The following is a 25,424-nucleotide window of genomic DNA, read 5'->3' as shown; positions in this document are numbered from 1 at the left end:
AAATATTTGAGCAGATCATGATTTTCATTTCATTCACTTCTAATCGTTGTTAATTTTTAAAATCTTATGTGACTTCTAATTTAAGATATTTTATATGTATATAAAATTAGTTTTATATTTTATTTATTTTAATACACAAGCAAAATGGAAAAAAAAGAAACGTGTATTATTTTTCATATAAAACGTATATGAAAAATCACATATATTTTAAAAAATATGTGATGCAATTTTTTTTTTATTTACTATTTGAATTAAGTACATCTGCATATGAAATAAAATTGTTGATAAAACTTATATCTGCTAATTGTAATTAAAAGAAGTCATCCTATTCTGTCAAAACGTTCATGCCTTACTAGAGATTGGTATTATTTTTATCTTTTAACATATAAAGCTTATAAAAATATAACAAATCGATTTGTTTAAACATGGATATCACTTAAATCGATTCACGAAGTCTTGTATGAGTTATTGATATTACTTTCAATGCAACTTACTTTTAATATAAAAATCGCATTTATATTATAATAAAATTGTTAGTTGGCTATTTTTACAATTCTTTTTTTTGTTATGCTATTATAAAATAAAAGTAAAATTATTGGTAACGTTCAATTAATTTGTTGTAAAAATAACAAAAGAAAAATGCTTATTAGATAAGGCTCTTGCAAAATTCACACGGACGTTATATCAGTAAGGTTCTTCACGTTTTTACGATAATTCGAAAAGTCCACAGCTAAATCAATTTCATCTACTTCCTCGCCAAGGAGATGGCCTTCCACCTCAAGTTTTGACTTTCCAAATATTCTGTAAATAAATTTCGTGAGGCGCAGAAATGTTAATTTTTATTAATAGTTAAATTATCGTGAAATAGCTGCATATAATAAAACATATATAGCGTATTAGCACGTTATATTAGTGCTGTATTAGTTTTAAAAATGCACTTTATTAAATAATGTGCGTTATTTTTTCCGATGATGATGTAATGTGTTAACAGCGTAAATATATAAAAATAAGATGTTCTTCATGTAACATATAATTATATTTTATGCAGATGAAAAATGGCCGCTAAGTATAATCGTAAATAGGATTAGATAATATAATTAATAATACACATACGAGTATTATCCATCAAAAATATTTGTATGGTAAAGTCAAATTCTTATAATATTATTACATTAATCAGTTTCCAAATATTCCACAACAACACATTTACATATTTCATTCATTATTTAGATAATTTTATTTATTATTTTATTTTATTCGGTGTATTATAAAGAATTATATTTATATAATTTATATAATATATAATAAAGATAATTCCAATTAGATAATACATTTTTTCCATGAAGAATATTTCTTGTTCTCAGTCTTATGTTTTACTATAAGTAACAAACTAAATTTTCATAGAAACTTTTATAACATTTGAAATAAAATCTTTGAACAGAAATTATAACTTTAATCAACTTTTATCATTATAAAATAAAAATACAATGTCATATGTCATTTACAGAATGATTCTTTAATTTAATACAAAATGTAACGTAACCCGATATATTTTTTTTAAACATTATTAAATAAGTTAAAAAAAATTATGATAACTATATGGAAATTTCATGATTAGATTATAATATTATATGTAATTAACAGAATCATTCTGTATAAATATTGAAAATATATAAGGTATATTTATTTTATAAAAAGAGACCTAAATTTATTAAATGTGCTTAATTCAATTATATGTTATTTACAATGATATGATATAAGCATGTAATTATCGATTAGTTACATTTGATTTCGAATTGTTATTCGCAACCAATAATTACACACAAATACAGTATTGATATTTCAATAAGCGATGAAGGTAAGAGCGTAAGTTGCATTATCAAAAATAAATCTGTACATGGTTAGTATAAGAAATAAATAATTAATTTTCTCCCATATTTAACAATTAGTTGTACGTAAAATTAAGCAACGGAGCTATTGCTGTTTTGTAAGAACAACGTATTCGTTTGCCTATACCTGGACAGTGTGGACGCTGATCTATTCATAACTGGCATGATCGAATCATCTAATCCACGATGGAGTGATATCGTATCCGAATCGATCATTCGCGCCGTGGAATGGGCATGCATGGCTGCTAAATATTCAGGAGTTTCCAATGTGGCTTTAGTCGGTTTACGATAACTGTACAAATTTCCAATATTAATAATATTCACCTTATTATCTTTTTAAAATCGCATATACATATAAATATGTAAATCCATGATTAAATAATGAAAACAAAACAACGTAGGTACTTACAGTTTCAATAATAAAGAACTTCCTACTACCGATACACTACTTAAAGCCATGGCGGCGGAAGACATCCACGGCTGTAGAAAGAAACCGAAGGAGCTAAAGACTCCGGCAGCTATAGGAATGCCCAGAAGATTATAGATACTTGCAAATAAGAAATTCAGTCTTATCCTGCGGACCGTTTTCCTCGATAGATCTAAACACGCAATTACGTCCAAAAGATCGTTCTGCAACAGATTTAATATTTCTAAAACATATTTATCTTTTTTTTATTCTTTCAATTATTTTACACATTACTTACGCGCATTAAAACCACATCAGCAGCCTCTACAGCAACGTCTGTGCCCGACGCAATAGCGATACCGACGTCTGATTGAGCTAAAGCCGGACTGTCATTAACACCATCTCCCACCATAGCGACTCTGAAACCTTGTTCTTGCAATCGTTGAATTTTAGCAACCTTGTGGGACGGTAAAACCTCCGCAAAAACTCTACTAATGCCGACCTACATATTTCCAGGAGATAAATAAAAATTGATTTTGTCATAGAAATAGAATTTATATAATTTTTATTATATTCCGTTATTCCATACCTGTCTGGCAATCGAAGCCGCGGTTTTTCTATTATCGCCTGTCAAGAGAATTACTTGCATGCCCATTTTTTTCAGAGTGTAGACTGCGAGATGTGCCTCGGGTTTCACTGTATCAGCGACACTGATCATGGCAACCAAAGTATTATTTATCGCAACTAATACAGCGGTGTGTCCTAAATCTTCCTCGTTGACCATCCTCATATCGACTTCTTGTGGAATATTAATTGCATTCCGACGCATCCATTCCCGATTACCGATACAAACTTCGTACATATCGTCGTAGTTCACATCGACCCGTGCGTCGGGATTTAAAAGTAATTGCAGATCTAACTTTTGCTTTTCGTGCACTACCTTGACAATCGGCTCCTTGTGAATAGGTACGTTATTAAGATTGTATGTTCCAATCAACGAATCATTTGCCTGATTCATATAGTTGACAAATTTCTCAGATTTCAACGTTTCGAACAATGCAGTATTCAAATGAGATACTTTACATTTCAAACCGCAGCCAGCGACTGCTTGAAAATTTGTGCACTGTCCTCTAGTTGTCGATCCAATCGTCTCTTTTACATAACGTACAATCGCTTTAAAAAATAATTAACGATTACTATATATTTTAACGTAAATGTAATAGTATAGGAAATATAAAAATTACCTGATGCGATAGGATGCTCGCTGTTTATTTCCGCCGTGCCAACCACTAATAACATCTTTCCTAACGAACAAATTCTCTCCTCTACAAACAAATTAATTTTGGTGACGATAGGAGTACCGTGCGTCAGTGTTCCCGTTTTGTCGAAGACGATGCATTTGACTTTGTGCGCGTTCTCCAACGGCTCAGCACCCTTAATCAGGATGCCGTTTAACGCGCCTACGCCCGTGCCAACCATAACGGCGGTTGGTGTAGCCAGGCCAAGCGCGCAAGGACAAGCGATTGCGAGTACTGCTAAAGCACTTCGAAAAGCGTATTGAAATATGATCTCCTCGCGATTCATACCGTGTTTGTTGATCTGATCGTTGTGTAATATGGGCAACTGCTCGATGTTCATGTAGCCGACGATAATCCAAATCACTAACGTCACTACGGAGACCACTATGACCAGAGGTATGAAATAGCCGGCTATTTTGTCGGCCAGTTGCTGGATAGGCGCCTTGTTTGTTTGCGCTTCCTCCACCAAACGAACGATTTGTGCCAGTGTCGTGTGTTCGCCCGTATGTGTAGCAGTGACTAACAATGGTCCATTCTGATTAATCGAGCCGCCGATTACTACAGAGTCTTTCTTTTTTGGCACTGGCATACTCTCACCGGTGATCAGACTCTCGTCGCACGTCGACTGGCCAGACAGTACGCGTCCGTCAACGGGCACTTTGGCACCTTGGACCACTTTTAGTATGTCGCCGCGTTGCACTAAATCGATGCTTATCAAGCGTTCCGATAATATTTCGTTATTGGGTCCTAACGAAACCAACACTGCATCCGTGGCTTTCAAAGATAATAATTTTGAGAGAGCTTCGGACGTTTTTCCCTAAAAGCAAAATACATCATTGAAGCATTTATAATTAATTTTTTTTTTAAATAAAAATTTATTTTTATTAAAAATTTATAATTAATATAACACTTATAATTAATTTTTTTTTTAATAAACTACCTTTGCCACATGCTCGAGCCATCTTCCCAGACTGATGAAGACCAAAAGCATCGGTGGAGTGTCGAAAAACGTCTGTGGGCTAACATTCTCTTGCATTATCATAGCGGCAGTGAGCACAGCGATAGAATAAAGATACGAGATCGTAGTAGTCATTGAAATTAAGACGTCCATATTAGTCGAACCATGTCTCAAAGCTTTATAGGCTTGCACGTAGAAGTGCCAACCGCCAAAGAACTACATAATAATTCCAAAATTAATTAATTCAATTCATAATAAAAATACATATTTTTTATCTCGTTATGCATACCTGCACTGGCGTAGAAAAAACTAAAAGTAATAGATTTTCCCAGGAAAGACCAGGTACTATACAACACATTTCCTCATGTGTCTTGTTACCAAATGACATATTTAGCATAAAATATGTCATCGTTACCATACACGGAACTCCGAAAATCAATGATACTAAAAATGCTGTTCGCCATTTTCTTATTTCTTCTCTACAACACAAATAATCATTAAAAATTCGTATATATTACGCGCGCGTAATGCATTTTAATTCACAAACTGTATTTACTTTTGATCTAAGTAATCCCTGTTCTCTTTATCTCGATTGCTAAACAAACTGGCCGTGAAACCTAATTTATTAATACATTCAACGATATCTCTGACACCCGTTTTTTCTACGTCGTATTTGAACTTGCCCCTTTGCGTCGCTAGAGCGACCAACGCCGATCGCATACCAGGTAACTTCTTCACGGAAGATTCTATTTTATTTACGCATGATGCGCACGTCATGCCCAAGATCTGAAATAAATTAAATCAGAAACGTGCTACGCTTCCATAAGCTGCGCATACCAAGTAGTTGTCAATTTCCAACTTTCTACATAATTTTCATTTTAATTTTTTTTTTTAATATCAAGTGTATTCAAGAACTATTTTATCTTACTTTTAACTCGATTTCGCCTTCGCCAGATCCAGATTCCTCAATTAAAGTCGTAGGAAAACCTAATTCTGATATACTGGAAGCAATATCCGCCGCTCTTATTTTGTCGGGATCGTAAGTGACTTCCGCCTTCGCGGCCATCAAAGCCACCAATATACTATTTACACCGTATAACTTTTTGCAGTGTTTCTCTATTGCAGCGACGCAGGAAGCGCAAGTCATACCCTATTTCAAAAATAAATTAATCCATTATTTGATCTGTTTATTGCTAACAGCAAACGTTACTTCATTATCTAAAAAAAATTGTGAATCTTCGGACAGTTAAAAATACGAGGTTTAACGTACTGTTATATGCAGGAAGCACTTTGATAATTGTTCTTTAACATCACCAGCGCCGTTTGCTTGAAGCACTAGTTCCTTTTTCTCTGGTTTTTTCTTTTTAATGATAACAGAATCCAATTGCGATGCCTTGTCTTTAGCTTTTTTTATATTCGCGTTGAAACCCATGTCTTCTATGTACATTATTATCTGATCGACAGTTATCTCCTCGTTACTGTAAGAGACTTTGGCTTCTTTACCCTTTAAACTAACGTTCACGTTCTTTATACCGGGCTTTTCGGATAAACCATCTACAATAGAACAAGAGAAGATAAAAAAATAACATATACCTCTTGTAAGAAATAATGAATCAGCAGTGCGAACATTTTATCTATAATTTTAATACAAGAAATTACTCACCGGTGATGTTTTTAACGCAGGACTCACACGTCATTCCGTCTACGTGTATGTTACAGGTGGTGATAGAAGGTATTAGAGGATTGTTCTCCGCTTTGCTGGATGTCGGCAGAGTTGCGGTGAATCCCATGTCCTCGATCGCCTCAGCCAATTCTTGGGGAGTGGTCTCCTGCCTTTTATACTTGATGTAACCGGCTCGTTCTTCCAAAACCACTCTGACGTTAACGACGTCAGGCCGTTCGCCGAGCATTTCTTCTATATTTCTCACACAGTTCTGACAGGTCATCCCATCGATGTCGATTTTAACCGTGCTGATTTCCTCCGAGGGCTGCCGTGACGCCCGCGGTACGCGCACCAGATGCGTGGTACCTTCATAATCGGTGTCGTCGTCGCCATCCCTGCAAACATTCACAGAAAATTCAGCTATCGTGCAACGTATTTCCTTTAGTTAACTGCAATAAAGCACGTTCAATCTTTTCATACAAAGTTATATAATTCATCCTTATAATCTAACGGAATGTGATAAATAAATTGTATTAAAAAAAAAATTTCTTTCTTGTTTCATTCCAATGTCTACTTTAATAAATTAATAAGGCATCTTGTACTCGGACACTGTTACTTCTTTTACTAACATGTACCGCGCATTCTATTTCGAGATGAGCGCAAGATTACGAAATAGTGAAATATTGTGTATTCATTATTGCGCAATAAATTTACCACGAGAGTTTCGTAATATTTTAATCTGATTAATATTTTGTTTACTTGTAAGTAATCTCTTTTACAAATTCGCGCGGCGTCCGATACGATAAACCGAGAGAAATTCCGTATTCATCATTTCGTGAATAAGGCATCGCAGATAAGAATGTCACAAAGCTTCCGATGAGATTCACACAAAATTAATACTCTCGCACGTACATAGAATATTCAGTACCCGACGGTCTATCCTACTATGCCAGAAGACAATGAAAGGAAAGTTTCTAATAGGGCTATCTCTAAGTTCAAAAATTCTCGACTCTTATCTGCAATCCGCGGCTCTTTGATAACAGCAGTATGTCGGCCACGGAAACAAATTTCTCCACAAACAGCGGAGAGCATTCAACGCAGTCCAGCACGCGAACGATTCGCCAGAACATCAAGTGGTCAGCAATCGTAAATTACAAGCTCGAAATACAGAGCTGGGAAAAAGAACGGCGTTGATGCGAGTTCGTTTTACTTCAAAGTTTGAAGTACGCTTATATTCAGTCAATCTTAAAGATGCTTAAGGATTTATTACCGAAATTTGATTTCGCGAAACTTATGTAAAGTAACTAAAAATTAATTCCGAATAACTTTTCCGTACTCGTTTGGGACTTTATTTCTTTTACGAGGCAACAGAAAATCAGTAAAATTTCAAGCAGCCTTGCTTCGAGAACGGCGGAGCCTGTTTAATTTCTAATTTAAACGTGCAACATTGCACAATAATTAACAAGTTCTCCAGCAGCTTACCAGAAAATATCGACGGCACCATAAGTTTTATTAAGAAGAGGCAACCTTTCCTCACCTTTCATTATTAAATAGAGACTAATAACCCTGTATTCAATGTTACTTATTGCAAGTCGTTATGGTTTCTTATCTGCGGCGATTTAGAGTTTCAAAAATTATCTATTTCTCATCGTCCGGCACAATAGATAAGCATGAAAAAGAATCGCAAAAGTGGAGAACGAAGTTACATTTTACGTTGCTCTATAACAGGCTAATTACCAATGATAAAGAATTACCGTCGAGTTTTTGAACGTCCAAATAAAAAAAGGAACTTTTCGAAATATAATTACTTCTTAAAGATGTGCTCGATTACGTTTAAACGAGTATTATGAAACGAAGTTTCATAAAATAAGTAGCATACGCGACACGTTATTACGCAATTAATTTTTTTTTTTCCCGGTTGAACGAGAACGTTCTCGCGATATCTCCAGCAAAAATTTCTTTTTCTTTTGTTGTCCGCCTGCTTTATTTATTGCGCTCCGATAAGAGCTCTGATACTGAATCGTGATGCGAGTTAACAAGCTTCAGTAAACCGGACTCGATTTCCTATCGCAGATCACTATGCAAACTCTGTCGAACTGTCTTCCAGATGGTTCAAACGGCTAGACACGCCTGCAGAAGAAACGGAATACGCGATCGTCGATTATGAATCGGTATCTTCTTTATAAAAATGCGATTTTTTGCACGCTGAAAGCGTCGGCGTTCGTACGATAGCAATTTTTCTTCCCTTTTTTTTTTCTTTTGTTACGTGCGAGTCAAAGACAGCGAACAAGTGGGGAAGGCGCGGCACCAAAATATTACGTGGTACTCGTCGTGAATTGATATCACCGAGCGACTGATAACTTTGGTAATCGCATGCCCCACAATCGGTTGCTCACGGATCACCTTTTTGCTCACGGCACTTCTTTCCCCGAGCTCAACAGAGAGGATAAAAGGCGGCTCGGTCGGGAGCCGACTGATATCGTCTTTTGACATACGTGACAATGCACTGCGGGAAGACCGCGCTCGATGAAGAGCTCAAATACTTGGAATGCCGTTCAGAAGCGTGGGATTAAAGCCAAATTAATTTCGCCTCCGTAGACGAAAAGCGACCTTTCCCTTAAGCATTTTTTCCCCTCTCGTCCTTTTTCAGATCTTTCTAAAAAAAAAAAAAGAAAAAAGAAAAAATATTGTTTCTGGTTTCGACAGAAATTTATGTCCCGTAATTCATGTCTCGTATGTATAAAAATGATACATAAAATGATAGTAATTGTACTCTAGATTACTTCTATTCAAATTAATCCTAATTATACCTGCAATTTTTTTTTTACATGCGTACAATTGCATAATTTCCGAATGCATCTCGTGACCTAAATGTAATATAGAACGATAAGAGCACACTCTAGAACTACAATATTATCCAGACGTATGTACGAGTGCGATAGTGTTTCTTAATCGTCGAACAATGCGCCGTTTTATCACGACTGAATGTCAGACTCAACGGAATGCACGTGTTCGTGACAAATTGAGCACAATCGGCGTCAAAGGCGATGCGAATCAAGCAAAAACGCCGGTGCGTCTTGACGACTTTGTGCAACAGGATGTTGCAGAAGCAACGATGCATTTGGATCGTGCTAACCGCGGCACGAATCCACCGTGATCTAACCGGCAAATCGCACGGCATTAGTGATCTTAATTTCAACACGCGTGAAAGTTACCAGTTCAAGAAACTGGCCTTCCGCGCTTTCCCGTAATAAACTTTCCTTTGGCAAAGCTAAACGCATATGCGTGCAAACTTTAGAAATATATAAAAGGAACTTAACAGAATCTCGATAGATATCAATAAAGACTTAATGAGGAAGAATGTCGCTGATATCATTATAATTTCCAGGTTTTTTTTTTTTTTTTTTGCTACAAAAATTAGTTTTAAAAGTTCAATTTTTTTTGGATACGATTTTATGAATAAACAATGATTTTGTATACTGACCCGAGCAATCTAACACTTTCATACGATATCGAACGGTCCATGTCGTTCGCCGTTGTAATATCCCTCAGATTGCGATAGTTCAGTTTCATTCGATGGACCAACGGACCTCTGAACTTTGTCATTTCGTCATTTGTCCGATTAAACGGCGCGACGCGATGCTAACTATTTTTATTTCTATTTTTTCTTTTTCTTTTCCCCCGTCGAATAGATTTTTAATACTTATTTTATCACATCGGGATAACATTTATTTCACATTTGATGCGAGTTAAGGGATAATAATTTTAAGAGATAAGTATATCACAGTAAATGTCACGTAAACTTCACTACAAAAATGAGACAGGAACCTTGTGTGACCGCGAGATAACGATAATTTGCTGAAGTCATTACTCTTCCGCGAGTAAGGAGACACCGAACCTGACGATAAAACTGCACTAAGTTCTCGGATTCATAGTCATTATCACAAATGACACTGGTAATACTTTAAGCCAATTCGCGCATGTCGTAAGAACGTTACGTTCGGCGTCAAAGAAAATAAAATAACGATCGAGAATTCAAGGTACGTGAGGGACAGGCGAAGGCGTCGGTTTCATCGCGGTACGTTGTACAAAAAATGGTACATGTTTAATAGGTACTCGAGCCAAACGTGAATACCCGGAGGACCAGGCAAGCTAGGCTACCTGAACCAACTGCTTGAAATAACCGTAACTCGCACGAGAGAGAAAGGCATGTTCTAGATAGCGATTCCGTCCAGCGAGATTGAAGGGGGACCTCGAGATACTAGGGCATGTGCGTGACGGAAGGAAAGGAAAAGAAAGAAATGATCGCGTGTCTCATAGCGCGAGAACGTTCGCGCTGAAATTCTGACGTGTAGATTTCTCTGGAAGTATTGAAGTTCCTGTGCGGGCGAGTGCTTTAAAGTGTCGCAAGTTCAAAGAATAAATGCACCTCGTAATCTTATTTGCAAAGTGCCTCTTGTAAATATGCACCAAGGACCCCGTTGTGTTTTGCAATTGTGACGTCGCGGGGCAAAAAGTGACATTTATTCGCGAAGTTACTGATACAACGTATCAACTCATTCTCGAAGAAACATTAAGGCAACTTTATCTGCAAATTGTTCAATTAATTTGATGTCAAATTCCTGCCGCCGATTTTGTCGTTCATTATCTTCCTCCAAAATACTTTAGTTTCCAGCACTATCTTTAACGGGTTTCGTCCACCTTTTATATCAATTATCGGTTCACTATTTAGTCTTAATAAAAAAGCTACTAGTACTCGCGTCGCGGGCACGATCTCGCTTAATTTAACTATTAAGCCGCAAGCTGAGCATAATTCATCGTCGCCTATTGTTTATCTCGAGACGGCGAGAATCACAATGTAACGCGCTCGCGTTTAATAATATGACAATGGTCACGAAGATTAATCCAATTTCGCTGGCGGTATCCCTCGGAATTCCCCTATCAACAGAGAGAGAGTGTCAGACGTTGCTGCTGATACATCTTCAGAAAAAAAAAAAAGCGACAAGATAATTATAAGAAATTAATAACGAGAATGAAACGTGATTCATTTAATCAAACGTCAATCAAAAATAGAAAAAAAAAAAAAAACTTTGATCCTCTATCAACGTCAGCTATATGTATAACTTACCCGAGGGTAGGTGTCTCGATTAACACGTTGTACTTCCATGCACTCTTATTAAAGTTTCGAGCCATTTCGCTACGTAGCAGAAAAAAAATTCCTTTGAATCTTCAACGAACTGTTGCTCAACACACGTATCACTATTTTCCGCAATTCACTTTCCTCCGCACGCCAAGATTGTTTTCGCTCCTTGGTTTTATTCCGGCTGCGTTTGACGCTCGTTTAAATGAGTCACGTTCAATTAATAACGCTTCATGGGGAAATTGTCACATATCTCAGATCCATTCGAGTACTAACGCTGGCTCCGGACGACTCTGAGTACGCGGAGAACAAACGAAGCACCTGTTAACACATCCGCGTTGCATTCTCTAATGGATTCGGATGAAACGCGACGATCTATAAAGATCCAATTTCGATATTTGATCGGTCCTCCGATTACAGCAGAACGTTGCACAGACACCCTTGTACTCATGTTATTAAACGATATCGTATTCTCGTACGCGTTCTAAACAACGTTATTTAACAAAAGAACTTGATTAACGTTAAACATTTATTTAAAAGTATTAATGATCAATAAGCAGAGTTAATTGTACAAACTGATAAAGTGCAAATAAATTTTTGAAAAATTACTTATAATTATGCAAGTTTCTCTTGGATCTTTAGATTTGTTAAAAATATATTCCTAACTCTATATATACTTAACTCGCAGTGAACAATAGAACGATTATGTTTGGACTGATAGCGAAGCAGTACGTGGTAAAGGGATATTCGAGGTAAGCTCGAGTTATTCCTAACAGGAATAATTTTTACATAATACTACTAGGCGCGATAACGCAAACGATTGCAGCCAATGTCGTGTCTCGTCGTCTTTAATCAACGTTAGAATATAACTGCGAAGATTAAAATACGGCTCTCTCGATTAAACCGAGTGGGACTGATTCATTTTAATATGCAAATATATCACATAAACAGAGCAGTCGATGTACGCGGAGGCCTACACAGTTGCAGATAAGATAACCCCGATGACAAAATCGACGAACTCTTTCAAATCGCAAGGACGTTATTGCAATTTTACTTTTGAACGACACTCGTTCTTGCGACGAGAACATGAAAAATTGGTGCCAATGGTAGCCTTTCCGCTATGATTCATTGGCAACGCTTCATTTATCTTAACAGTCATTAACTCGCAATTAGTTGTAAAATCTTTTTTTAAGAACTAGACATACGTATAACATTTGTCCCTGATGCCTTTTCTCGTATGTAGATATAGAAAACGTTAACTCACCGTTTCTTTGTAGAACGACGTTTCATCTTGGTACTTCTGGCATCATTTCGTTTCTCTGCAATCAAAATTTATTGAATTGAAAACATCACGAGAAATATTTAAGAATCAATTATAAATATGTCGATTAATTATAAAATTGATTGGAAAGAAAAGTTGGAGAAAAGTTGTAAGCTAGTTTTCGAGAGATGGTTTGGTCAATCGGCACTATTACAATCTCCAACACCATTCAAGATTTGAAGCTGGGAAACTTGATCTGCTTATTTACGTTTGGAATACACTGGTACTCCTAGTTCATCCTTATCTCAAAACAAGTTTATACCAACCACTATATTTAATGTCTTAAATATAAGATTGGACTATGAATACTGGCCATTATCGCCAATTGTCTAAACACGCTAAACAATTCGCGAGCGATTTGAAACAATACCATATTATTTAAAAAGCAATGGCCATCTTTTATCGCAGGACTTATAATAGCTTTCTTTGCACTATAAACAAGGAAATCAATAATGTAATTAACCCCTTGACGTACTTTCACGAGTCAGACTCGAGATAACGATTCTGTGCCAAAAAAACATGCCACAATTGTTTCCACTCGTGGAAACAAATGCGGGCCAAACGTAAATATCACGAGGGCACGGATTTCGTCAAACTAATTGATACGGCAAGGGGTTAAACCAATTGAATAAATTTGCATTTAACTAACAATAAGATCCACGTATGGAAATGACAAAAGTAATATCTCAGCAAGTCAAATATCCAAAGTCAATTTGTTCTTGTAGCGTTTCGCCGGGTAAAGTGCTCGTAACTCTTTTTTTTCTTTTTTACCACTCGACCGCCTGCAGTTTTTGCAATACCGAAAACAGAATGTGGGATCTACAATCTTAGGCAGAGGCGGGCTCGATCGTACCTTCGTTTTTCGATGCATCCGCGTCTACGTGACCAGTATCCTTTTCAGACTCCATCATTTTCGCCTCTTCCATTCTCCGCTGTAGCCGAACGAAGCTCGGGCGTGTTACGTCGAATCATGCCAGTCGGCCGGCCAGTTTCTTCATCGCTCGCATCGGCGATGACGCACACCGTGAAAAAGGGTCCACCGGGTTCGCGACTTTCTCTCGTACGGGAGTTTATAACCTAGACCGTCCTGCCACCAGGATGCTGGGGTCCTCCTCCTCGGGCAAAAGTAAACGCAGCGCGACGCTCGCAGGAGCGCGGGCGCAACTGAATTTCGTATTGGCGGGCGAATCGGCTGGCCGCGCGGACCACAGCGGCGGCGACGATTCGGAGAACGGGTCGCACGGCACGCAAGTGCGTGACGCGACGAAGCCAGGCACATACGACAAGACGGAAGCTGGACGCGCGACGCGTGACGCGACGCGCGCAAAACGAGTGCACACGCGCGCAAATAGTGCACACGGTGCACACCCGCGTTCCTGTCAGCTCGCGCGAGTCACGTGACCCGTAAAACGAATCTCCCGCGATCCGTTCGGAATTTCGCAGTCAACTTCATTATCAGCCGCGGCAGCTGACACTTTCGGTCTTTCAAATGAGAATAATATAATAAAACATTAAGAATTATATTAAATTGCTGTAATGCGAGAAAAATAAATATTAATTATGAAAAAAACCCTAAAAATTAATTATTAAAAAAAATTATTAAACTAGATCGAAAGATACTTAAATTTAAGAAGATGCCTGCTTATTTCATGATTTTAGGTCCAAAAGGGAAAAATAAATTAATTGGCACAGTTGACAGACATTGGGGATGGCAAGGAAAAACTGCGTTCGCGTATTGTTTTACTGAAAGATTTTGTCTCTTTCTGCCTCACGATCGAAAAAATGTTTTCTTTAAATTTACTTTAGGCAAAAGATATCCATTGAAAGTTTTCTCGCACAATAACGAGCACGCTTATACGGTTACCTACATTTATCCACGACATCCACGTGTATTAAATTAAAAGAGAGAGAGAGAGAGAAAGAAAGAGGGAGAAGTGTTTTCATATACAACACCGAGGTTAGTTTTCAACACGACGCAAGCGGATGCAAGTTCGAGGTTAACTTTCGTTCACGAGAAGTTCTTATCCGCCTGACGACCGGATCACAGAGCGGAGTCACACGTCAGCAAACTTCAGCTCCTTTACACACAGATGCGCAAGTGGCAGCAAATATGATCTTTTACTTCTTAATGTAAGGAATATCGATCGTTAACAGCTCGTTAATGCGATCTTCCTGCATGGTGTGTAATTAGCAATTTCTTTTTTTTCATAACTATTCGTTTCTCATCCCTGTCAAAATATTAGAACGACTCTTATGTTTCGAGAGCATTCAATTTGAAAAATTTTGCGCTTTGTCTCGAACTTTATATTGTCACATGATGTTTTGCAAAAACTTTGCTTATTGCAATATTTTGTAATATTAATTTTTCTTTTATCGGCATTTTTTTTTTAAATTTGTTTTGAAGACGATTATTTATTGTTACATTAAATAAATCAATTATTGGGTTCACGTACGAGCAAGTTTATAATAATTTATTTTTATAGGATACCCATGATGGTATTCATAAACATGCTACTTTTAATAATCATATGTAAAGTACTATGTGTACTTGTTCTTTTACCAATTCTGTTAATAAAATGGAGAAAGTATTACTCAAGAAAACGTGCAGAGAGACAACAAACAGGAACAGTTATTGGAATCTTTCATCCATACTGCAATGCAGGTGGAGGAGGTGAAAGAGTACTTTGGGCTGTGGTTCAAGCCATACAGAATAAGTAATGTTTTGTGCCTAATATCAGTACAACTTCTATTTCGTCCTGAAAAACAATTTTGTATTATTATTTCCGCTTGTTATAAAATTTCAGATATCCTACTGTGCACATAGTCATATACACTGGTGATCTTGAGGCTAATCCGGAAACGATCATCAATAAAGCCGAAAAAACATTCAATGTAAAATTACAGCCTAATATCGAATTTATCTATTTGCATGGACGAAAATGGGTGGAGGCTACAACATATCCTTATTTCACGCTTTTAGGGCAAAGTCTAGGATCTGTTTGCCTGGGCATTGAGGCACTGAACAATCTCACACCAGGTGATACAGTTGTTCAACTATTTGCTAAATGTTTACTGTAATTTTAATTTTATATTAAATAGAAACACATAAAATGTAATAATAATTAACAAATTACAGATATATACTTCGACACAATGGGTTATGCGTTCACATATCCTTTATTTAAATATATCGGGGGTTGCCGAGTTGGATCATATACGCATTATCCTACTATTTCGACTGATATGTTAAAGTACGTCTATAAAAGAGTCGTCGCGTACAACAATCGAAGAATCGTCGCCAGAAATCCCTTTTTCTCGTATATGAAAATTATTTACTACAAATTATTCGCGCGCGTAAGTATCTTTTAATCAAATGTTTTAATCTATAAATTTAATCAATTGTTTTATCTGTGTTTCTTTTAAAAACGAATATTTCACAACAAAATATTTTAGTTATATGGATTGGTTGGCAATTGCTCCGAGATCACGCTTGTAAATTCTTCGTGGACCGAAGATCATATCAATACTATCTGGAAATGTCCATTAAAGACACATCGAGTATATCCCCCGTGTAATGTGGAGGACCTGATTAAATTACCGCTTCTCAGTGACAAAGAAAGAAGCAAACAAATACACATATTGGCAATCGCACAATTCAGGCCCGAAAAAAATCATCCACTCATGTTGAGGGCGATGTTTGAGCTAAGATCTATTCTTAAAGAGGAAGTTTGGGAAAAGGTGAGATAAATATATTCTTTTTTTTTTTTACATCACCAATAATGTCAAAATATATTCTAAGCTTGATTGCGATTTGATATTTAGGTCAAGTTGATCTGTATCGGATCCTGCCGAGACTTCGAGGATGAAAGACGTGTTAAAGATATGCAAGATTTAGCTAAACATTTGGCTTTAGAAATGAATGTTGAGTTCAAATTAAATATACCGTACTCCGAACTTATGTCCGAAATGCAAAAAGCATCGATTGGTTTGCACACAATGTGGAATGAACATTTTGGTATCAGCATCGTGGAATGCTTGGCCGCGGGATTAATTATGGTGGCTCATAACTCTGGTGGTCCAAAGTATATATTAGCTCAATCTCATATGTTTCTTTTTTTAATAAAAAAATATATCGTAAAAATTGTTCAATGATTTTTCAGGGCAGATATCATAGAAATGCATCCTGGTAGTATAACTGGTTTTCTAGCAAAAGACGAGATAGAATATGCTAACATAATAGCGTCTATTATACAAATGAATCCAAAAGATCGAGATGCTATTAGAATTGCTGCCAGGTATAGAAGCAGTAAAAGATGCAATTGTTCGGTATTAAATAATTATTTTATTATATATAAATTATTAATTTCTTTTTCTTTTAGATCATCTGTAAATCGATTCTCATCCCAAGTCTTTGAGAAGGAATTCTTACGAACAACCGAACCGTTTTTCAGAGTGAAAGAAGAATAATGTTCGACTTTTAATTTGTCTAAATTGATAAATTACTGGTGTGTTTAAATGGCTCAACTCAAAGTTAGAATGCATTTTTAATACATATTACATTATTTCGTGCATATAATAGAGTGTATGCGTAATAAATAAAGTTGCTTTCTATAAAATGTGAAGCATTTTGTTTGATTTGCGTCAATTTTAAGATGCAATACATTAAGTGATCATGATTTAGTACAAAATATTATACATTGTATATATAATAATCCTCGCGAATAAATTATATTATTGAAATAATTAATATTCTTATATTGAAATCGTAAGTTTTAGACATACTTAAAAATTTATAAAAGTATGTGAATCATAAATGTTTTAATATACTTGTAAAAGCAAATATAAAAGCAAAATTTATTATAATACTTACGTGAAAATTGTTAATTACGTGCAACGATAAATTATAAAGTATCGTGTGGTTATTACTTAACCAGATTATCGTTAACCAATCCACATCCCTGGCACTCTAATATACAAGACGAAGTATCACCGTCTTGGGCATTTTTCGATAAATTAAAACGAAGTCCATGTTTACCTAGCATTATCTCTGCAACTTGCATAGCAGTCTCTGTATGACAAGTGAGTTTCTCATTTCCAACTTTAATCTGCGACATACCTTTTGCCAGTGCCATTAGAATTATTATCTAAAGCAAATAATAATTAAAAAATTAATCCGAAAGTTAAAGTATCTCAATGAGTTTCCTATTAATTTACCTGATCTTGTGTATGTTCATCAATACATGCTCCTGTTAAAAGTGGCTTTAAAATCTCCTTAGCTGCTGTTTCACCTGGTGCCGGTCCTTCTTGGGATTTGTGCGAACCTAAGCCAGAGCCGCCGAGAATGCAACCCGTATTTGTGCTGCATACTATACTAATATTTATTTTTATTTATTCACCGTTGTTAATTTTTTATTTATGATATATGAGAAATAAAGAATTGAATTTAATATAACAGTTACTTACTTAATACCAGAGCCATTTCCAACAGCCATTGCTCTATCTTCCCTATAAGCTTCGATCGTAATTGAAGGCACTCGAATGTTGTTTTTCACTAAATTATCTGTTATAATTGATTTAGCGTCGTTTGCCATTGCATGAGCTTGCTACAAAATATGCAACATAATTAATTCAAATTTACTAAACTTTATTTGTAAATTTAATTAAAGGTAACATACGTTTATGTGAACCGATCCAGCTACATAGGACCATCCTGTTATTCCTCGAGGAATTCCTAGATCAGTTAAAGTAACTGCGTTTAAGCTACTGACTGGTTTTATGCGTAAATGCACTTCGCCTCCTCCCTTTGGATAATATCCCCTCCATTTATCATTAATTTTAGTATAATCAGAATAATGACGATAAATTTAAGATAAAATACGATAAATTTATAATATACCTTTTCACAACTACGAAATCAAAGTCACCTCCAAATTTATTTAATATCGGTTTAAACACTTCGGTCAGATATTCTATATGCGGACCCATAGGAACGTTTGTGCCGCCTTTAAGGACAAGTGTGATTACGTCGTTAGACGGGAAAAAGAGAGCACATGGCAGAGCTACTTGTGCTAATAAGCAAATGCATCCTGCAGTTTGAGTATCTGCTACAAATGTTCTCTTTGTCTTATTCAATGGACCCGGACGGAATTCCAAACGTGTCGAGCCTATATATCCACCTCTAACTTGAGCGTTACACATCTCTTTGACAAGCTCCAACCCTTAATACAGAATTAAATTTTCTATATTTTGCACAGTTAAACATATAATGTTATTTTTTTTTTTTTTAATTACCCTTTAGGTGTTGTGCTGCAAGACCGGGCTTGGGCCTTCCAGCGCGTATATTTTCGATTTCAATCGGAATGCCATAGAGCGTGCTCAAACTTAAGGCAACTCTTAACACTTGTCCACCCTTTAAAAAAAAATTAAAAATTAATATTGTGCATGAATGTCTTTCGATAGTTGTCAATTAACATGCTGACAACTGTAAGCATTACCGGAACTGTTTCAAAAAGCATCTCTGCGAGATATAAACAGAGTTTACGAGTAATTTGGAGGCTCATCTCTCGCGTCATACTTACACCTTCGCCCAGACTGCCGTCTATCTGCACAAGGGATGACATTACGCGTTTCCAGAGCACCTTGATCCACGTCAAAGGGTGATGTCCAGTCTCACGGCGTCACGTCGGCTTCGCGATTTATTTTCGGCACCCGTCTGGGAAAAAGAAAAATATGTGTAAGCCATTGTAAGCGAGGACGGGCCCCGTCCGACGGGAGGGCACTTACATCTAACTATAGCACGAATCCCTCCGCTCGTAAAACCGGCTCAGCTATGGAAGTCCGTTTGTTTATCGAACCGCGTTTCGTTACAAATAGGCTACTTCACGGCGAATTACTTTAAAAAACGGAAGAATAATTCTGACAGTCCGACACAGTCCGTCCGGGGGTTTGCGGAAACGCGAAAGACGCAGCTTTCACGTTAAAAAAGTAAATAAAGTGTTAACTCACCGACTGGCGTCGCCGACTCCGCTCTGCGAGTCGGCACTAGTTAAGTAACAGGTTATGTTAGGAACCTCGCTGGCGAATTATCAATATGGAGCGAAAACAAACGACGTTCATACATATTCGCGAATAATTACGACTCAATTTAACACGCCGGTATGGACGACTCCGTAGCTAAGAGTTTAAGCGAAACGACCCAGCCCGGTAAGAGCCACTCCGACGGAGATGCTGCACGGGACTCGCAAGAAGAAAACAATGACAGTCCGCACGGCGAGGAGGAACAACGAGAGAAATTGATACGGCTGCCCTTAGGGAGGATAAAAAACATCATTAAAGCGGACCCCGAAGTCAATTTAGTTAATCAAGAAGCCACATTTCTTGTGGCGAAGTCCGTGGTGAGTAACATTGAAGTAACGCGTTTACAAATGCAGCAAATATATTTAAACATATATAATTTTCTAAACAGGAACTTTTCATCGAATCGCTCGCGAAAGAGGCTTATAAGTATACAGCGCAAACAAAGAAAAGAACTGTTCAAAAGCGTGATATAGAAAGCGCTATTGATAATGTAGACGCGCTTGTATTTTTGGAAGGTATGCTCGACTAGCTAAAAAAAAAAATTAAAAAAAAAGAAGGAAGGCCAATTTTTTATTGATGCACAGTAAATTTGTATTATTTACTTAAGATTTTTTGCGAAAAGACTAATAAATCGTTTACACATTAAAACTTATATCAAATATACACTTAAACAGCTAAAATTTGTATTATGAATATCTTTATTCACTTTCCTTTCACATTGAATTAATGTTTCATTTTGTATTGCCGCCCTGTTATTTTACATTTCGCTATTCGACTGTATGATAATTTAAATACTAGGATTATAAAGAAACTAAACTATATCTACATGTTGTAAAATATACCGTGAGAAATGTTTCTGATTAAATAAAAATATGTGTATGCGTGTGTGTGAATGTGTGTAACTTATGCAAGTAATAAAAATAAGAGACAGAGAGAGAAATCAGTCTTCTTGGTGTTTGCCAATCCTTTATTTAAATTTAAACGAAATAATATTTATTAAAAAAAAAAACGACTTATACCAATGTCGATTATAAGTTTAATATTGTAAAAGAAAAGATGTAAAATCAAATTTTATCATTCGATATCGTTTTTTACTTTTTCTTTTCACTTTAGAAGAACACAAGGTTATATCGTATAAATTGTCTAAATGCGTATATAAAAAATTTTATATTTAAATCTAGCTTTGCGATGCGTACAATACATTGTTGCTGTTCTTTGATCATTATTTGGCATCTCTATATATGATTTTGAAGAGAGTCAACTCATTATTTTAAATCTGCAAAATAGCAATTCGTATTACTGCTGAATATATTCGTTACTGTTTTTATCGTTAAAAATTGTTGCTATTGCGATACTCTCCTATCATTTTCTCAAACTGTTTTTTTTTTCCTCCCCTTTTTTTCTTTTTCTTCAATATGCGAGTCTACTCGATACGATGTTTAATACACATATGTTTGTTATCATGAACACAGTTTCTCATAATCTCATACAGCATATCAGTCAGATATATAGCGTTTGATGAATATTCGTAACATTTATATACTAAGGTTAATTGTTTAAGGATAATGTAATTTTAGGATTGCGTATAATATGCCTTCTAATGTAATGCGCACTTTATAATTATACAACGATATCAAACGCCCAGCGGTTGTTGATCTACTGCTGTTAAACTTCTACTTCTTACGCTTAGTTTTACGTCGTCTGCTGTCTCCTCTGAAAGAATTTTGATCCCCCGATGTATTTACACCAGCGGATTTGCTATGATTGTAGAGATTGTTTAGGAAATCCTCGAAATCCGCTTCACTATTTTGTGAGAAAAAGAAAAGATATGATTTTCTACATACACATATAAAAAAAAATTTTTTAATGTACTAAATATTTTTATAAATCGACGTTAATTAAAAAAAAAAATAACGATAATGATGTTAGTCAATCGCGTAAAGTATACCTTGTATTGGGGTCTATTTGTTGCCGTTTTTTACCGCTACTAGATGTTTGAGAAGGTAGTCTTTGTCCTAAAACGATTCTATATTGGACACTATGCGTATTTGCCCTAAGATGTTTGAGATTCCCAGCTTGGCAAGCTGCCCAGTCAGTCACATCATATACCGCTCCTTCCATACATGCGTAATAATGCCATAAAAAACCCATTAAACGAGACTCTGCCCAGATATCACCCTGCACAGACAATTTAAACGATTCATTTTAGAAAGTGGATACCTCACAAATGTATATATAAAAATTAATTGGAGACTCGCTTCTTTTGCACTGTGACGTATTTTGCATTGATTACAAAATCGCGCGGCGTAACAAGGGCGTTGCGTAGGAATGCGTTTGTGTCTCAAGCCGCAATTTGTACATCGTATCGTATTTGCTGCCTGTTCCATCTTTCGATGAAGTTGCGATAGCAAATCGCTTAATTCGCCCCAAGCAGCTTCAACCTGTCTAGTTTGATCGAACGCTTGCCTACGTTCCTATAATAATACAACGTTACTAAATACGTGTGTGAATGTGTGTACACATATAATTTAGATAAAAATTTATTTTAAATATTTATTATATTTAATATTTATTAAAATTATAATTATTATTTTACTGTACGAAAATTAAGTAAAAAAATTAATTTTTTTATTACCGGTTCTCCAATGATATCGAAGGCATGTACCAATATTTTGAATGCTTCCTCTGCTCCCGGCTGATTATTTTTATCCGGGTGCACCAGAAAAGCTTGCCTTTTATAATATTTTTTAATATCGTCATCTGAGCATGTTGGCGTAACACCAAGTATACTGTAAGGATCCTTTCCCTTACATGCTAATAATCTTTTCATGGCTTCTTCGCCGGTGCTAGGTAATGCGATATTGGTTTCTAACCCACCATGAATCCAACTACCACTGTCTTCTCTCTCCTCGTTCTTCTTAGAGTTAATTTTTCGCCAAAACGCAAATTTACTGCTACCAAGCCAATTATCCAATTGTTTACCAATAGCGTTTAAGATACGAATTTTACAGAATGTCACAGCCACGTAAATCCACCAACACTTCAAATAAAGTATGATGTGATACCACGCACATTTACCACTAGAAAAAAATATATAAAAAGAAAGAGATTAATGGGGAAATTGAAATTTTGACTTTCTACTATATCTACAATTAATCTTTAATTTACAAATAAAAATTATTTCATAAATAGAGAAAATATATCGTGCAAATATTTAATCGTATGTATTAATACTCACAGTTGAATAACCAAGTTGGCGCTCATGCTAACTACATCAGAAATTAGATGTAGTAGCCAATAAAAAATTTTCAACAGAATTTTGCTCCAACGAGTCGCGTATTTATTCAAATTTTTATATAAATCTTTAACAGAAGATTCTCTACTTTCTCTTTTTCTGTTTCTTTGTCCCTTTTTAATTGGCTGCTGAGCCTTTTCACCTTGAAAACGTTTAGGATTTTTCTCCTTGAGCATCTTTTTATCCTCCTTAGTGACTTTGTTAATAATTTGTTGATTTTTTTCCATTTTTTCAGACGAGACTGTCTGACTGGATGTATTAATTGTATTTAAATTGTTATTTATCTGTATCGGTCGCTTCGGAATATTTCCCGCAGTTTTCGGATTACTGTTTTGTACTTTTGTATTATTAAGAGTCTCGTTCTTTTCTGCTTTTTTAGAGGCTCTTTTATCAGATTTTTTCCTTTCCGAATAAAATTGGTCGGTTCTATCAAAAGAGTTTATTTGACGAGAATCGGTGGACTGTGAATCGAGATTGTCAAGTGACACCCAACGTCTTGTAAGATTGGAAGAATTTTTTTCTAAAACTTTTCTAGGAATTTGCATTTTCGGAGAGTTATGATCGTCACTACCAGACGAGTTTTGTCGCTTTAACAGCGAGGGTTTGTTTTTAGTCTTAACATTCTTATTACAGATTTTTTTGCCTGCTATTTCAATTTTTGGTTTTACGGGCTGTACTGTTAACGGAGACGGTGGAGTTGGTGCAGATTTCGTTAGAACGTCGGAATAAGAAGGTCGCATAGGTTTTACTTCGGCTACCATTCTTGGTTTTTTATAATGAGGATCTGGTATATTTCTAGGAAGTAACTCACTTTCTCCCTCTCTCACGTCACGTACAGCTTGCGGTACAGGTGTAATATTAGGAGACCCACCAAATGGACTGTAAGTACCCGATTGATTAGGAACCCAATTTTCTACTAGATTATCAATCAACTGTTTCCCATTGAAATTTAGACTTGGCATCTCAGATGGTACACTCATATGTTGATCGTTGAAAAGTCCATACTCCTGATTAACGATATTCTGATTAGCGTAAGGTGCCACATTCGAAAGATGACATTGCTCGGCCATAATTTGAGAAGTGTTTCCATAAATAACGTTTATATAATTACCACCTCTAACGTCAATAGTACCAATTAAATCAGTATTTTTAATAATTCCTAGGTGATTTACTGTTGTCTGTGGTGGGAAATATATCGAATCTGTAGTTGGAACATCATAATTGGACCTATCTCGCATGTATAAAGATGTTGGTGCCATTTGAGGCATTGGCTGCATTCCAGAAGGATTAGGATACGTTGGTGGCGGATTGGCAGGGTGCTGTCTAGTTTGTCCTGGTATGTAATCTCCCCAATTATGAGAGGTGGTTTGTTGTGAAGGAACGCTAAACTGAGCGTAATGACCATTTGAACCTTCCAGATCTGGAGTCATGGCTTCAATAATCTTATCCAAAGACATATGCTTAAAACCAGGAGGAGTTTGCTGCTGCTCTGCCATATTGATTCGCCTCTTTAAAAAGAGAAAGTAAAATCAATAGGTAAAATCATTATCCAAGCATTGCAACGTCGTTTTGTATGTTAACAAATGTTAAATTATCATTTCATAAATCAGTAAATGATAGAGAATTGCATCTTATACAAAGTTTTCCTATTTTAAAATTTGACAAATATGGACAAATCCAAAAAAATGTACAATACCAATAAATTTAATTTATCGATCTCGTTTATTCGAAAATATTACGTTTTAATACTTTTTCAAATGCGTGCTGCAACGATATATGGCTAGCCGAAATGCAAGGTGTATAAATATACGTTTTCCAAAAATGTCCATTATACTAGCCACTAGTCACATAACCATAGCAACGTATCGAGAACGTTAAACGGTACCTATTAAATCGTGCGAGCTAGAGATATTCGAGATAACGCGTATGCATCAGCTGCTTTGCAGCGGCAAGGTAAATTTGTATTAGATAATCATTTTCGGGTAAGCAATTTCGATTGAAGTATTATAACCTAGAAGAAATCGGGTGTCAGCAGACGGTTGATGCGGTACGATCGATACGCACAATACTCACGTTCCGCCAACAGAGACACTTTTTCACGATGCTTCCTCACGCTCGATGTTCACATTTTGCATCGTTAATTTACAAAAATTTACTAAAAAAAGACCTATATTTATATGAGACACAAATCTTACATATACCATGCGGTACGTGTGAAATCGAGCATCGTATTTGGATTCTTTAAGGCGCAGCTGCAAACCGCTAGTGTGACGCTGGCCGAACGATCGACGACCCGATGTAGATTGGACTTAACGTTCGCAACCAGACGAAACGCGTCCGGCTGCTTGTCGTCCTTGAAACGGGCGTTTGTCGTCCG

General features: G+C 36.2%; 5 protein-coding genes across 13 annotated transcripts; 2 read left to right on the top strand and 3 right to left on the bottom strand.

The window, feature by feature from the left end:
- Window positions 1–217: 217 nt before the first annotated feature.
- Atp7 (copper-transporting ATPase 1) lies at window positions 218–13,943 on the bottom strand. Of its 4 annotated transcripts, XM_070654978.1 has the most exons (14): window positions 13,529–13,943; window positions 12,619–12,673; window positions 6,215–6,609; window positions 5,822–6,105; window positions 5,480–5,701; window positions 5,108–5,337; window positions 4,841–5,030; window positions 4,534–4,767; window positions 3,540–4,410; window positions 2,885–3,468; window positions 2,594–2,797; window positions 2,299–2,519; window positions 2,017–2,181; window positions 218–801 (listed from the first exon to the last, which is right to left on the bottom strand). In XM_070654978.1, the coding sequence occupies exons 1-14, from the start codon at window positions 13,599–13,601 to the stop codon at window positions 669–671; spliced, it is 3,861 nt and encodes a 1,286-aa protein (XP_070511079.1). In that variant the 5' UTR covers window positions 13,602–13,943; the 3' UTR covers window positions 218–668. The 4 variants fall into 4 exon arrangements, with proteins under 4 accessions (XP_070511079.1, XP_070511080.1, XP_070511083.1 ...); XM_070654979.1 differs by lacking the exons at window positions 12,619–12,673; window positions 13,529–13,943 and adding an exon at window positions 11,343–12,584; XM_070654982.1 differs by lacking the exons at window positions 12,619–12,673; window positions 13,529–13,943 and adding an exon at window positions 9,699–9,991.
- A 654-nt stretch (window positions 13,944–14,597) lies between these two features.
- On the top strand, window positions 14,598–17,297 carry Alg11 (ALG11 alpha-1,2-mannosyltransferase). Of its 2 annotated transcripts, none has more exons than XM_070654997.1 (8): window positions 14,598–14,805; window positions 15,159–15,389; window positions 15,480–15,712; window positions 15,812–16,029; window positions 16,129–16,413; window positions 16,498–16,757; window positions 16,836–16,970; window positions 17,055–17,297. In XM_070654997.1, exons 1-8 carry the CDS (start codon window positions 14,786–14,788, stop codon window positions 17,140–17,142), a joined length of 1,470 nt encoding a protein of 489 aa, XP_070511098.1. In that variant the 5' UTR covers window positions 14,598–14,785; the 3' UTR covers window positions 17,143–17,297. The 2 variants fall into 2 exon arrangements, with proteins under 2 accessions (XP_070511098.1, XP_070511097.1); XM_070654996.1 differs by having other exon boundaries at window positions 14,668–14,854.
- On the bottom strand, window positions 17,201–19,812 carry Rtca (RNA 3'-terminal phosphate cyclase). Of its 2 annotated transcripts, none has more exons than XM_070655003.1 (8): window positions 19,681–19,812; window positions 19,254–19,387; window positions 18,967–19,084; window positions 18,572–18,893; window positions 18,351–18,492; window positions 18,139–18,278; window positions 17,890–18,046; window positions 17,201–17,819 (listed from the first exon to the last, which is right to left on the bottom strand). In XM_070655003.1, the coding sequence occupies exons 2-8, from the start codon at window positions 19,293–19,295 to the stop codon at window positions 17,598–17,600; spliced, it is 1,143 nt and encodes a 380-aa protein (XP_070511104.1). In that variant the 5' UTR covers window positions 19,296–19,387; window positions 19,681–19,812; the 3' UTR covers window positions 17,201–17,597. The 2 variants fall into 2 exon arrangements, with proteins under 2 accessions (XP_070511104.1, XP_070511103.1); XM_070655002.1 differs by lacking the exon at window positions 19,681–19,812 and adding an exon at window positions 19,459–19,590.
- A 20-nt stretch (window positions 19,813–19,832) lies between these two features.
- On the top strand, window positions 19,833–20,692 carry Pole4 (DNA polymerase epsilon subunit 4). The gene is made up of 2 exons (XM_070655010.1): window positions 19,833–20,069; window positions 20,141–20,692. Exons 1-2 carry the CDS (start codon window positions 19,833–19,835, stop codon window positions 20,279–20,281), a joined length of 378 nt encoding a protein of 125 aa, XP_070511111.1. The 3' UTR covers window positions 20,282–20,692.
- A 208-nt stretch (window positions 20,693–20,900) lies between these two features.
- On the bottom strand, window positions 20,901–25,337 carry LOC139101659 (dnaJ homolog dnj-5). 4 transcript variants are annotated; one of them, XM_070654990.1, is made up of 7 exons: window positions 25,121–25,337; window positions 24,933–25,058; window positions 22,991–24,555; window positions 22,388–22,832; window positions 22,011–22,226; window positions 21,701–21,930; window positions 20,901–21,555 (listed from the first exon to the last, which is right to left on the bottom strand). In XM_070654990.1, the coding sequence occupies exons 3-7, from the start codon at window positions 24,541–24,543 to the stop codon at window positions 21,426–21,428; spliced, it is 2,574 nt and encodes an 857-aa protein (XP_070511091.1). In that variant the 5' UTR covers window positions 24,544–24,555; window positions 24,933–25,058; window positions 25,121–25,337; the 3' UTR covers window positions 20,901–21,425. The 4 variants fall into 4 exon arrangements, with proteins under 4 accessions (XP_070511091.1, XP_070511089.1, XP_070511090.1 ...); XM_070654988.1 differs by lacking the exon at window positions 24,933–25,058 and having other exon boundaries at window positions 25,112–25,337; XM_070654989.1 differs by lacking the exon at window positions 24,933–25,058.
- Between the last annotated feature and the right edge of the window lie 87 nt (window positions 25,338–25,424).

This window comes from Cardiocondyla obscurior, linkage group LG04 (genome assembly GCF_019399895.1).
Source record: "Cardiocondyla obscurior isolate alpha-2009 linkage group LG04, Cobs3.1, whole genome shotgun sequence".
Taxonomy (NCBI): Eukaryota; Metazoa; Arthropoda; class Insecta; order Hymenoptera; family Formicidae; genus Cardiocondyla; species Cardiocondyla obscurior.
This window is presented reverse-complemented; position numbering and strand designations above follow the sequence as displayed.

Excerpts from the sequence above, each read along its gene's own strand:
- Atp7 (XM_070654978.1), bottom strand. The coding sequence starts at position 13,601 with ATGGAAGAGGCGAAAATGATGGAGTCTGAAAAGGATACTGGTCACGTA. Across the intron at positions 5,031-5,107 it reads AGGGATTACTTAGATCAAAA|AGAAGAAATAAGAAAATGGC; the intron begins GTAAATACAGTT and ends TTTGTGTTGTAG. Across the intron at positions 4,768-4,840 it reads TTTTTTCTACGCCAGTGCAG|TTCTTTGGCGGTTGGCACTT; the intron begins GTATGCATAACG and ends ATTATTATGTAG.
- Alg11 (XM_070654997.1), top strand. The coding sequence starts at position 14,786 with ATGATCTTTTACTTCTTAAT. Across the intron at positions 15,390-15,479 it reads GTTCAAGCCATACAGAATAA|ATATCCTACTGTGCACATAG; the intron begins GTAATGTTTTGT and ends ATAAAATTTCAG. Across the intron at positions 15,713-15,811 it reads ACTGAACAATCTCACACCAG|ATATATACTTCGACACAATG; the intron begins GTGATACAGTTG and ends AACAAATTACAG.
- Rtca (XM_070655003.1), bottom strand. The coding sequence starts at position 19,295 with ATGTCATCCCTTGTGCAGATAGACGGCAGTCTGGGCGAAGGT. Across the intron at positions 18,047-18,138 it reads GGAAATGGCTCTGGTATTAA|TATAGTATGCAGCACAAATA; the intron begins GTAAGTAACTGT and ends AATAAATATTAG. Across the intron at positions 17,820-17,889 it reads ATGAACATACACAAGATCAG|ATAATAATTCTAATGGCACT; the intron begins GTAAATTAATAG and ends TATTTGCTTTAG.
- Pole4 (XM_070655010.1), top strand. The coding sequence starts at position 19,833 with ATGGACGACTCCGTAGCTAAGAGTTTAAGCGAAACGACCCAGCCCGGT. Across the intron at positions 20,070-20,140 it reads TTCTTGTGGCGAAGTCCGTG|GAACTTTTCATCGAATCGCT; the intron begins GTGAGTAACATT and ends TTTTCTAAACAG.
- LOC139101659 (XM_070654987.1), bottom strand. Across the intron at positions 22,833-22,990 it reads GCCAACTTGGTTATTCAACT|TGGTAAATGTGCGTGGTATC; the intron begins GTGAGTATTAAT and ends ATTTTTTTCTAG. Across the intron at positions 21,556-21,700 it reads CAAATAGACCCCAATACAAG|TGAAGCGGATTTCGAGGATT; the intron begins GTATACTTTACG and ends CTCACAAAATAG.